Source organism: Acanthopagrus latus, chromosome 16, assembly GCF_904848185.1.
Source record: "Acanthopagrus latus isolate v.2019 chromosome 16, fAcaLat1.1, whole genome shotgun sequence".
In the NCBI taxonomy this organism is placed as follows: domain Eukaryota; kingdom Metazoa; phylum Chordata; class Actinopteri; order Spariformes; family Sparidae; genus Acanthopagrus; species Acanthopagrus latus.
This window is the reverse complement of record NC_051054.1, coordinates 2,960,666-2,973,753: the sequence shown is the minus strand read 5'-3', so window position 1 is coordinate 2,973,753 and position 13,088 is coordinate 2,960,666. Positions and strand designations below refer to the sequence as shown.

The window sequence follows — 13,088 nt, the reverse complement described above, 5'->3', positions numbered from 1 at the left end:
TCCAGATCTCAGCGATTAGCCTGCTACGCTATCGTAGCCACTAGCATTTATAGCCATAACTGAGAAATAAAGAAAAATAAGCTGTGATAAACTGGACTGATCTTTAAGGTCAGCGTGCATAAGATTAATTTGAACATATGAGCTGTTTTCACTGCAGAAATACTCACAGATGAACTCAGACCAACATGTGTGCAGACAAACTGTAAGTGATCACAGAAATGTGGAACGTATTTGAGTCCAGTCGTTTTCAGTAGTGGAAGCAAACGGCTAATTACCTGCAATAAAAAAGCCCATTTATCGCCGGATTGTTTTCCTGCTGGTGAGGCGGCAGCGCGCTCTGCAGATGTTGGAAACGTGGTCTTGTTGTATTATTAGCTCGGCGTAGTGAGGAGGAGGAGGAGGAGGACAAAAGGGAAGCTTGATGAAGATGAATGTCTCCACCGGCCCATCTGGAATCCATCGCTTTTCAAAAGCGCCCTAAGTGCAGATATGGTTTTAAAAAGGTATGTGTCGCTGCTTTTCTACCAGACTCGGTAAAAGTACCCGTTAAGCTCCCCTGAAGAAAGAGAGTCTTGTAATCTTTTTACTGTTCGCGATCCGTCTTCTCGCCGGCCTGTTCGAACCTGCGGGGATACGTCTTTATGCAAAGCAGCCCGAAAAGAAGCAGGCCGAAAGAAGAGAAGACGTCATTGTGAAACAGCGTCGTAAATCAGTCTGCAGAGTCTGTGGGAAGTTTGGAGGATACCAAATTGGCAAAAAAAAAAAAAAAGTTCTTTCTGAGGATCTCTGGTATAATTGAAGACCCGCAGGTTTCAGCACAGCACAGATGAAAACTCTGCGTTTCTCTCCTCCAGAGCAGAAAATGAATTCATCAAACTGCAGAGGGTGATGTCGTGATTAAGTTGTTTACTGACGCCCCAGAAAAACACTCTCCTGGCTGAATTCTAAAGAGGGAGACGCGTCAGGAAATGCGAGAATGGAGGCGAGATGCACAGTCGTCTCGTTGTAACTTTAATGTGGAGTTGATTTTTTCCATTTTTAACCTGCTGTGAATTCAAAACCTTCACGTCAAACGCTCAGGAAGTGATGTCAGAGTGATGAATATATTCAAGACATACGAAGAAGAAGAAACCAAAAATGTGTCTTCATCTGACAACCAACCAACCAGTCTGTCTGTCTGTCTGTCTGTCTGTCTGTCTGTCTGTCTGTGTGTCTGTCTGTCTGTCTGTCTGTCTGTCTGTCTGTCTGTCTGTCTGTCTGTCTGTCTGTCTGTGTGTCTGTCTGTCTGTCTGTGTGTCTCCAGCTCTTCACAAAATGTCTCTAAATGATAATTTATTACAACTTGGCTCGTTTGTTAGCTCTGTTTTCATTCCAACAAAGTGAAATAATGACAATTTCATCCAAATGTCCCTTGTGTAACTGTAATTCAGTACGCTCAGGTGTTTTCCTGCTGCAGTCATGATTGGTCTGGTGCGACCATTAGCTTAAAATAGTGAAAGTTAGCCAGATTTATCTGGATATTACCTTGTAGCGGATGTATCTGAGTGAGTTTTGCCAGTTTGCCACCATCTGCTGATGCATCTGACATATTTTTCAGATAAATAACTGCAAGAGTTTGTTAGAAAATGAAAAAAACTGTCCTTAAAATCACTTTCTCCTTGGATCAAGGCCTTTTCTTTGCTGCCAAATTGAAGTTAAATCAGTTAGCAACTTAAAAAAAAATCCCTCTAAAGAGCCCTACTTAACAAAACAAACATGTTAAACCAGGTAATTCATTCTTTGAGTCACTGATGTGAGTGCAGCAGCTCAATCAGTCGCCTACAGACGGTGCTGTAAAGAAGTTAAAGTCTTCTTAATGCCGTCATCCATATTCCCTCCTGCGACCTGATACGACAGCAGCCGTGGCGCCTGGTCTGAGCGATGCCTCACTCAGTGTGTGTCGGAGTGTGTGTGTGTGTGTGTGTGTGTGTGTGTGTGTTAGAGAGGCCGGCGTGGAAAGGCTGCCCACATAAAGAGGTCTTTTTATCCCCAGGGCCACAGCCTGCCCGCCGGCCCCTGGAGAAGTTTGTAGAGGATAAATAAACCTCTTCAGACGCGGAGAGAAAAGATGGAGTCTTGTACGCGGCGTGGCGGCGGACGGCGTATCTCAAAGAGAGACTTTATATTATTCTGAAGGGCTATTTGTTATGATATTGAGCCGAGAGGGTTCGGAAGGGCCAGGAGGGCAGGGGCCCCTTGATTTATGGAGTGACCATCCAGCCTGTACTGCACACACACACACACACACACACACACACACACACAGCTCCTCACTTACAATCACTGATACACACACACACACACACTCAAAGAGTACATATCACACATTGCTTCCAGCTGGCTCCAGGTTCCGGCAAAGAGCGCTCCCACCCCCTCATCACACACACACACCATCACACACACACACACACACACACACACACTCCAGGCAGCCGATAGCTCACACATGCCGGCACCGGACGAGAGAGCAGCGGGAACGTCTAGATGTTGATATGAGCGCCGGACGGCGACCAGAACAACCCGCAGCTGAGCTCTCATTTATCTGCTTCGTCAGAATCACTTCGGGCTCTGATTAATTCATGAGCTGCTTTTATATCAAACAGGTTCGTCAGAGAACAAAGAGATTTAAGCAGCCAAGCCTTTGAATTAGTGCTTTTAATCACACACACACACAGACACACACACACACACACACACACTAGTAAAGTGTGTGTGCAGGAATTTCTCTTTGTGGCATCAGTGGGACGCAGTCATCTCTGTATCTGCCGGACCGCCACGACAACAAATGAGGCCGTTTGTCATTTGTCGCCGTGCAGATTCTTCTCTGACCGCAGCCACATCGTCAAACGCTTTTATTCGTTTGTGCGTTCGATCAAACTCAGTCTCTGCTGCATATTTATGTTTTTAATCTACCCAATCTGCAGAGCTTGAGGATTGCAGATTGAAAGTTGTTCTTTGTGAGTTCCTGCTGTGTGACTTGTTTGGATATGCAAAGCTGTTGTCTGACTTGTTTGGGAGCTTCAACTGTCGCTTGAGCGACCAGATGCCAGTTTCCTGATCATCGGATGTGTTCACGTGTTGCGGCGCGCTGGAATCAGACAATTTTATCTTTAGAAAAATGACTCAAAACAATTAATCAAGTACCAGAAATAGTTGGTGACAAAGTGTAGCTGGAGATTCTGGGTTGCTTTTAAAAGGTCAAAATATGGACCTAATTCCAGTCTTTCCATTATCCCTCGCTGTCAGATGCTCAGAACCACAGGAGTCGGACTGGCCCGGTTTGATTCCAACCCTCCGCTTTTTTTAACCTTTGCTCACATGCAGAGGAAGGTGACCGAGTAACGGCCAGTTTCACATCCATCCACAACTGGACACGCAGCAGCTGGAAATTTCTTTTCAGGAATTTAAAAATGCTCTCTTACTAATTCTGAATCCCTCTCTGCATATTTCTCTGCTACACATTTTACACAAGCATGATTTCATAGAACTGTCTCCTGTCAGCGTGATCAAACCTGTGACTGTACGTTACAGGACGTTCCCCGACACGGCAGCCTCTGTCTCCGCTGAAGCTCAGTGGTCGCTCGATCCGTCCTGAAAGGTTGTGCAGCGGCACAAAGTGAAGCCTTTCAAACTAAAATCCACTTTTATTCAAAGCAGCTTCCCCTTTTTTCTCCACGTTCTAAATCTGCATTTCAAAGTGTCGGATCTGAAGCAGGAGCAGATATTTTGTCATTGACGGTGACCACAGAAAGAGGCTTTGCTCTTTTGTGTGACACCTGAGAAATTGAGTTTTTTTTTTTTATATATAAATGTATGAGTGGTTTATCTTTTGTTTAGCTTCCTTCTCTCAGTAAATTGCGTTTGTTGAGCCTCTGGCAGGGTAAACATCCAGGCGGTTCCTCCCCATCTATTCTCCCTGGATCAAAGAGAAACTATTCCTTTTATAACGGCATCATACAAATGCGTTTCTCTGCTCTGCTATTAACAAACCCTAATTAAATAAACTGTAATGTCTAATCCATATTCCCCCCCCACACACACGGGCCACAGTGTGCTTTAAATACACGTGTAATGTAGAGAACAAGAACCGATTTGTGCAAAGCAGGCTTATTTTGTGCCAAATACTTCACTTTGAACACATAGTTTGAAAGTTTCCAAATAATAAACAGACGCCGACTGCCCCGTAGGTCTCGGTCGACAGCTGGGAGATGTGTTAGCTGCTAGCGCTCTATGTTCAACGAAGCCTCTTAGCATTTTTAATCAAATGGATACATAAATTAACTACTACAAAAAACAACAGTTGCTGCTCACTGCTGCGGGTGTGTGCTTTGTGCCTGCTGGCTTAGCTCGGCTGTTTTTCAACCCAGGGGCGGTGTGCTTTGTGCTGTCATTAGCCGCTAAAGGAGTATGTTGTTGCCACCGCAGCTCTGATCTTTGGCACAGGGGCGGTGTGCTTTGTGCTATCATTAGCCACTAAAGGAGTGTGTTCCTTCTGCAATAGGTCTTTTAATTGGGCTCAGGGGCTGCTTGCTTTGCGCTAATGTTAGCCGCTAAAGGAGTATGTTGTTGCCACCGTGGCTCCGATCTTTGGCTCAGGGGAGGTGTGCTTTGTGCTAATGTTATCCAACTAGATTTCTGTCATGCACAATGATTTTGCCAGTGAATTTGTTTGTCGTTTGTTTGTTGTTTTTTTACTACTGTCAGGAAGTTAAGAGGATTTCTACAAATACAACTTCTAGAATAACTTTGAACTCTTAGCTTTAAAAAGTCATCTTAGCCAAACTACCTGCAAAAAGGGATCATAGAAATATCTCGAAACTTTACCACATAAAACACAAACTGTCTGCCAGGTTAGACACTGTTAAGTGTAAGGGAGAGAATATGGTTTTGTAATGGAGGGGAACTAACCCTTTAAGCCAGAAATATGCACCTAATACAAAGAAACAGTCAGTCAGTCGACGGTTCTGCTGCTGCTGCTGCTCGTTCACAGCTGCCAGAGGAGGTTTGAGCTCGAGAGCCGAGGCTCCATAAAGCTGAAGTGAGCTATGAGTCTCTGGAGATTATTATATCTACCCCATAAAGCCCAATTCCTCATGTTAAAGACCTGAAGATATTCTAAGACTGATTTTCTCCTTCTCTTTTAGAGAGGTCATGAGTAATACACCAAAGTAGCAAGACCCCATTCATGCCGGGGCTGGATTTATGCTCCGTGCACCGTCGCCTCGCTGTTTTTCTTCTCCTGAATGGGCCTTTTTTGCTTTAGAAGTAAAAAAAAAAAAAGTGCTGTAAATATCCTTGTCAGAGCCAGAGGCTGCGCAGAGGAACAGCACAGCGTATTACTTGACTTTAACATCTCCAGTAGTTTTTTTTTTTTTTTTTTTTTTAATGGGTGTAATAAAACAGAGAAAACAATTCACAACTCATCCATTCAGTTCACTGTCTTTTAAAGAGCCGCAGCACAGAGGAGAGAAAGTCTTTCAGCATGTCTGAAGCGTTCAGGGCTGAGATGAAACAGGCAGAAGAAGAAGACATTTTGAGAGGGTCATATGTGTTTTTCACTGCACACACACACACACACACACACACACACGAGTACTGGACTGGAATACAAATCAGAGCTACTGGTTCTGTTTTTACAGACTGAACTACAGTTTGTTTCTGAGGAAGGTGTGTGTGTGTGTGTGTGTGTGTGTTTTTACTGCTGCATTTATCTAATTGCTGTTACACTTTACTTTTCATGTTCTGGTTTTATATCCAAGATGAAATAAGCTCTTGAGATATTCCAATAAGCTGATTTAGAGGTCAGAAATGTTTCGACGTCCAGGCTGCAAAGTCTAACAAATCTTTGAGCAACTGGATTAAAATTGTGCAAAAATTATCTTAGTTCTCAGGTGCGTTTGTACTTCTGTCGTCTTTGTCTGATCTTTAATATTTTCTTGAACGTTGACTCTCCAGTATTGATTGGACTCTTCGTCACCTTGTTGTGATTTTACTCCCTTCACTTAACAGCGTCGAGCGCTCCCTCTGTAGTTTGACTTTGATTACTGACGATCTGCCGACAGACGCACGTGTTTCAAAGGCGCTCTGGCGGCGTTACCTGCTGCTTCTCCCACATAAACAGCACCTCTGTCTGTCTGCGTTCGTCTCCTCGGCTCGCGCTTGTCCGCAAGAGCAGCTTGCCTCACTTTGAAAGGGCCCATCTATAATTTAGAGCACCTATTATGTATTCCCCGTGAAGATTGTCTCGTCTGGGCAGCTCCTGATTTCAACCTTGCCTCTCAACTCCAATTTCCTAATCCGAGTTCGAGGCTTTCTTTGTTCAAGTCCGCCGCTCGTCCGGAGGCCGCTGGCCTTTTCCACGGGTCAACAGTTGGGTGTGTTTGCCATCATAAATCTTGCTCTTAACACACCTCATTCAGTCGTTCCCATGGGTGGGTGCGTGTGCATTCGTGTGTGCAAACAAGTGTGTGTTGTGTGTACACTGTTGCCCGAGCAGCTCGTCGAAAGACTTTCACAGCGCTCGCTTGTGATGTGAAATATGCGCACGTCTCTGTTTGTGCACGTCGTGGCGTTCCCTCGCACCGTTGCCAGAGCGTGCATGAGGTCGTCCTTCTTGTCTCTCCCTGACGGCCGTGATGTGTAATTGAGGTCTGGATGAGATGACACCTCCGACGGGAGGACAAGAGGATACACAAGGGCTCCCACTGTTTATTTATCCAGACGTGTCCCTCCATCTTCAGCCGAGGCCGGCATCCTTAGTGAAGGCTGTAAACATGTTGATTTTTCCCTGGCTCGGACCGGGCTGGCACACGGAGCTCCTGGAGTAAATGAGCTGGTGTTTGACAGGGAAGGTTGAAGAGGAGGAGAGGAGGAGAGGAAGGGGGGGAGGTTCATTTCCACACAGCCATGATCTGTCTCCGTCTTCATTGCTGGAAGAAAAAAGTTGCACTTTTCTGACTTCCAGAGGCAGATTTGCTGATAGCTCGCCAGCGGCTAATTCAGCATCACTGCGTCTTTGTTTCAGCAGGATCTTTTCTTAGACTAAGAAAACTCTATGACAGAGTTTGACTCTTAATTACGCTGTGGAATAAGGAAGAAGGTGTTTACGCAAAATGTTAAACCCTTCATTATTACAGTATTTACACCAGTGAGGAGAAAAGATGCTTAAACAGGTAGAAAACCTGAACGTGTGTCCTGATGTTAGTGAGCTGCTGCCAGGAACAAATTATTAAATTTACAGCGATGTTGTATTCAAACGTTCTTCTGTGTCTTCTCCTCTGCAGACTCTGTGTCCAGCGAGACAGCCTTCCTGGAGGACTATGTTCTAGGCATGGGGGACACCCTGGAAATGTCATGTGACCTGGAGGACCACTCGGAGCCCGTCGTCTGGTTCAAAGACGGCGCCGGGCTGGTGCCTGGCAACCGGACGCGGCTGGGCCAGAGGATGCTGCGCATCATCAACGTGTCGTACGAGGACTCGGGCGTCTACTCGTGCCGACTCGCCCACAGCAACACGCTGCTCAGCAACTACACCATCCGGGTGACAGGTGAGAGAAACCCTGACCAACACAACCAGCGTTTCACAAAGCCTGAGATGGCGTCCTGAAATGTCTTGTTTTGCCCACAACCCAAAGATATTCAGTTCATTGTCAAAGAAACCAGAAAATATTCACATTTGAAGGGTAACTAAAATGTTTTGTGGCTCCAGAGGAAGCTGCATGAAATCTAATAATCTAATCTAATTGCCTCCAGTGGCTGCGTTGCATGACAAATAATTGATTCATCATTGCAGCTCCATTATTTTTCTTTATTATAGTGGAAATGTGGTTACTTTTACCTCTTAAATCCACAAAAAGTGCTTTCAAATTAAATAATCTGAGAGAGAAAACAGGCTCAAACTTCAGCTGTTTACTTAACAATCTACACTAACGCCATAACTTTGGATTTAAGTGGTCGATAGCCAATAAAGTGGGTCAACTTTTATAGAGATTTCCAAGAAAAAAATGCTTTCAGTGCAGCAGTTTCATCTGCCAGGAATCAGAAATGGCTTCTTCTTCTTCTTCTTCTTTTTATCCCTTCACATGGATATTATCTGTACAATCTAATGACGACTCTTACATAAGAGTTCACCAAAGAAATCACATTCAGTGGCATTTGAATAGAATATAAAACCGAGGACACGCTAATTGTTAAAGATACTGGAGTCGGCAGCAGAGCTCCAATGCAAACAGACACTCTGGCTGCACCGTGTGGAGCTCTTAGAAAAAAAATCAACCTGCTTTTTTTTCTGCCCGTTTGACAGACATCCGAGAATCAAAGTATTTTCTGTGGATAAACAAAGCGCAGCGCTTACAGCCGCGACGTCTCAACACGACAGCTTTTCATAACGGCTCGAGAGAAAAAGACGCAGTGAAAACTTATAGCTCGGGAGCAGAAGTCCTATTATTTTTCTCCTCCTGTTCGGTTTCAGCTCCTGGATAGCTGCCTGCCAAAGCTGCACACACACACACACACACACACACACACACACACACACACACTTAGACACACAGCATCACACCGGCTCAGACTTCCACCGGCCAAGTTTCACCACGCAGATTTCCCTCCTGATGCACAGTCAAAGGTGGAATTCATTATCGTATGAGGGGGGATGAGTAAAGTCTTGAACAAGTGTGTGATGCAAACAGAGCTCTAATAGGATTTTAGGAGGTGTGTGTGTGTGTGTGTGTGTGTCAGAGAGCAGTAGCTTTAAAGACTTGCCGGCTTTTTTTTTTTTTCTTCTTTCCCGTTAAACTCATGGACACCAGCTGAGCCTGTTATTGACAACTAATTAGAAAGCAATTAGCTCGAAACATTTCATCATTGGAAACAGATGGGGTGGCAAGAAATGAGAGAGTTCGCTCCCTCTCAACTCAACCCCCCACCTCCTCAAACACACACACACACACACACACACACACACACACATTGATGCATGTGTCTGGCTGCAAGCCGGCGAGAAAATGGCCTTTTCCAGCGCTGATCAGAGGTGGACAGCTTCTCCTCCTGGACTCACAGATCATCTCCAGACTTGCCGGAGGACACATGCAAACACTCTCTTCTCCCCACATCACTGATTCAAAACGAGGAGCACATCCATCTTTTTCCAAGTCATGCTCTGCTTTAAACGTCACCCACTGAGGTGGAACAACTGCGTTCGCTTCCATCTCAGGAGAGAAAACCACACGAGGAGGAAGCGGATCCATCGCAGCCCGTCGTCAGACATTTCAGATCATTTTAACGCTCCGAACATGTTTAAATTACTTGTGAATCAGACTTTTGACAGTGTGTGGCGGCAATATCCTGTTCACCTCCCTCCACTCTAAACACAGACTCTAAAACACACATGGACTATTGTGTTTTTTCCTCAAATATTTGAGTAAGGTGTCAGATATTTAGGAGCGGTATCAGATTTAGCACCTGGACGGCGTCCAGATGGCTCGTATTGTACACACACACACACACACACACACACACACACACACACACACACACACACGCTGTAATGTGAGGGGGATGAAAGAAGTTATTAGCAACATGAAATGTATGAAAATTGTGTTTAAAGGTTTTGTAAATGCAGCATGAATATCTGGAGGGTGATCAGAGAACTTCTTGTAGACAGAAAACTGGTGAAATATGTCGGTTGTAGTTCAGTTTGTAGCAAAAACAAATAGTGTTTTAATTGTTTCCAAATTTACTGAGACTCTTTGGCATCAGTCAACAGTTGATCAGAGAATCCATTGTTTCAAGTTGAGTCTTGTTTTCTACTCTCCTTACTTCTGTTCGAGCAGCAGATCACATACATACAGAAATGGTTGCTTAATTAAGCAAAAAATAAAATAAATTTAAATAAAGATTGACTGATTTAAGACTGACTTCAACTGTGCAGTCCTGCAGTCAGGACAGTGTGAGTGCATTTGTCTGTGTTTGTATATAAAAGTTTTGTTAAGCTACTACAATAAATCTGGAGTTGTTGGAAACGTATCTGATCGTCTCGATGGACTCCAGCGAGTGTTGTTCTATATTTATGAATGAAATTATTGTTTTCTTAGCCCCGTTAGCGGTGTGACTTCAAGAGTGTCCATCTGATTGTTGGCTTGTCCTCAGTTTTGGTTCTTGGACTGAAATATCTCAACAACTTAGACATATTTTATGACCGATTATCTGCAAAATAAAAACCATTCCTGCCTGCCTCAACTGTACTTTGTGTTTAGTGCTAATAAAATGTTAGCATGCAAATAAACGCTACGCAGAGATGATTCACACAGCAAAAATTAGAACTAAACATGAGCATTGTAGCACTAAGAAAAAATGTCTGCACAGTAAACTTTGCGCAGTGACAGTATAAGAGATAATGAGACACGCTAACAGCACTAACTGCAGCAAACGCAGGCTACGTGTCCACAGTTGCTAGCTTCAGTAATCACTCACTGACATTAGCCTCAGTCTGGACTGTAACATGAGTAAAACGAGCTCCTCTCCGCTGAGCTGCACAGCCAAAACCTGCTAGTCAGGAGTTTCAGGAGCAGTTTGAGCTCACCGCGGCTGTTGAGGTAACAGCTGGCTCTCATTAACCAGACCTGCGGCGCTGAACCCTGAAAGCGTCAAGGTCACATCGAAAAATAATTACAGCGCCGTGGAAATGTGTGATACGTTCAAATCTAAACAGTCCTATCTGCTGCTGGAGAGTAATTAGACCTAGACGTCGCCTGACACACTAACTGCTACGCTAAAGAGTTAGTGCGTGTTACATAGATAGAGTTGTTGTTGTAGGCCGTGTGTGTGTGTGTGTGTGTGTGTGTGTGTGTGTGTGTGTGTGTGTGTGTGTGTGTTCATGCACATGTGAAAACACACACTCACGCGAGCAGTACTAATGACCCTCTCATTTTTAACATCTGTGGAAATGTTTTGGTTGCAACATGCGAGCGAGCCGCCACGCTGCAGAGAACTGTGGACTCATTCATGAGTTTCTCAGTGAGCAGAGTCAGTTTCAGTACGCACTCATGCACATGCCAGCGTGTGTGTGTGTGTGTGTGTGTGTGTGTGTGTGTACATTTGTCTAATCGTGTTTGCGAACACACACCATTTAAGCTCCGCCGGGCGTTTGACACGCACAGAACTCTCTCTTTTTTTCTCTCTGCTCCGCTCGTCGTGCACGAAATGATTAACTCGACGAGCTTTACGGATGTGATTTCAGTGTTATCTGATGGTCAACAGGTCAAGTAGTTTAAACAATGACACACTGTGTTCAAATGAAGAAGTCGTCCAGATGAATGAACTTGCAGATTTGACTAACTCCTCCGCCATGTTTCTGCTTCCCTTCTCAGATTCTCTGTCGTCCGGTGATGATGAAGATTACGACGAAGATCCAGAAGATGCAGGTAATGGAAATGGTGAATTCTCAATTACTACTTCTTGACTAACATCAGTAGATAACACTGCTGTTTGGTGTCATGATGAACAACCTTGTATGGAACCGGCATCCTTTCGCAGCCTTAATTTCAGCCTATTTTTGCAGAACTTGTCGTTGAAATCTCAAAATTCAGCCCTCGTGTAAAGAGAACAAAGCGTCCTCCAGCTGCCGGTCGTCTCGCCATTTAAACACGAAGCATTTACGTGTTTCTCACGTCAAAAATACAACCTGACTTCCATTAAGGCACCGTGAACTGTGTCGTTAAGCTTAATGTGCAGCACCTGCCTCACACTCTGCTGTGAATGTGTTTATAGTGACGAAGATTTAAACTTCTGCTACGGATTTGTTTCCCTTAGATTGTAGAAAGATTCACGGCCAAGGCAATGAAAACATACCTGTGTGCGGAGAAAAGCTGCAAGCGGATCGATCGACCAAACTAATCACAACCGTTTCATTAGTCCAGGTTTTAGTGGCTGTGATTACTTAGTAACGATATACTAGGATCCAGCTGGATGGAAATACAATATAAGGGAAGACAAACAAAGCAAAACAGTCCTTAAAAAGAAGTTACGTGCAGAAACGCCCAAACTTTTTCCCTTTATGTGGGCCACAGATGAAACTAAATGATGGGCCACGGGCAGAAAGTGTCACCCTGGCTGCCTCTGGTGCTGCTGCTGTATCCCTGAATGATAAGTTGACCTAATCACATGAAGACAAGCGAGAGTAAAGTCTTTATTTCAGTCCCTCAGTCCGCTTGTGAGACACAAATGTTCCCTTCAGTTTGTTCATGTCAACAGTTAATCTGCATCTCAGAGTTTGGACTCGTTTCACTCGTCGCTGTGATGAAGGATTCTGTCTGCAGGAGCCGCAGGATTGCTCAGAAAGGAGCTTTTTTATCGGCAATTACGTGACTTTTATTGGATTTATGGAACTGATTAGGAGTTTTCTATCTGTAATTGGAATTGTATGGCTCTTATAAGCACTCGCTGTCTCACTGTGCTCACATTAAAAGCGTCTCCCCAGAGCACCAAACTTAGTGCTGCGGATCAGAAGCCGCTGCCGTCTCTGGCGGGTTACATCCTCTCTCAGCGCTCTGCGCCGATGCGAGCTGTTTTGGCATTCGCAGAGGAGTTCAGGTGCAGGTGAACAAAGAGCGACGAGGGACGGCTTCTGCCGGCTGCGAGCGCTTGACACGCTCTGTTCTGTCAGCCGGCATCACTCCGGGGAGACGGAGAGCGTCTCCGCCCCCTCGGCGAAGCTCTCGACCAGCCAGACGCCACACTGCGCCGCTTTTGTTGTGAGGAGTACGCCGGGAGACGCCAGAAGGTGAGGCGCAAACAGTCGGAGAGAGACGACACAAAGAGGAAGAGATGATGGGATAGAGATGAAGCGAGGGAGAGTGAGGAACTGAGGAGATTACAGTTACCGAGGGTTACATCCTGTTCAAAGAGTGCTACCACCAGTAATGTGGTGCACCTCATACCCTGACACCTCTTTCTACTATCAAAATAAAGCAAAAAGTGCCCCAAAAATGCATTAAAGAGCCTGTCTTTAAGTGAAGACATCATGTCAAAACCCCCCAAAAAGGAGTTTCCCT

The 13,088-nt window shown here is 44.9% G+C and overlaps 1 protein-coding gene across 10 annotated transcripts in view; it reads left to right on the top strand.

Moving 5' to 3' along the window:
• fgfr3 (fibroblast growth factor receptor 3) overlaps positions 1 to 13,088 on the top strand; it is a 71,633-nt gene that overhangs the window by 20,001 nt on the left and 38,544 nt on the right. For 8 of the 10 annotated variants that reach the window (XM_037071347.1, XM_037071349.1, XM_037071346.1 and 5 more), the window contains exons 3-4: positions 7,323 to 7,586; positions 11,406 to 11,471. In XM_037071347.1, the coding sequence (XP_036927242.1) occupies positions 7,323 to 7,586; positions 11,406 to 11,471 (330 nt within the window). The remainder of the gene's footprint in view (positions 1 to 7,322; positions 7,587 to 11,405; positions 11,472 to 13,088) is intronic. The other 2 variants (XM_037071351.1, XM_037071356.1) reach the window with 1 other exon arrangement.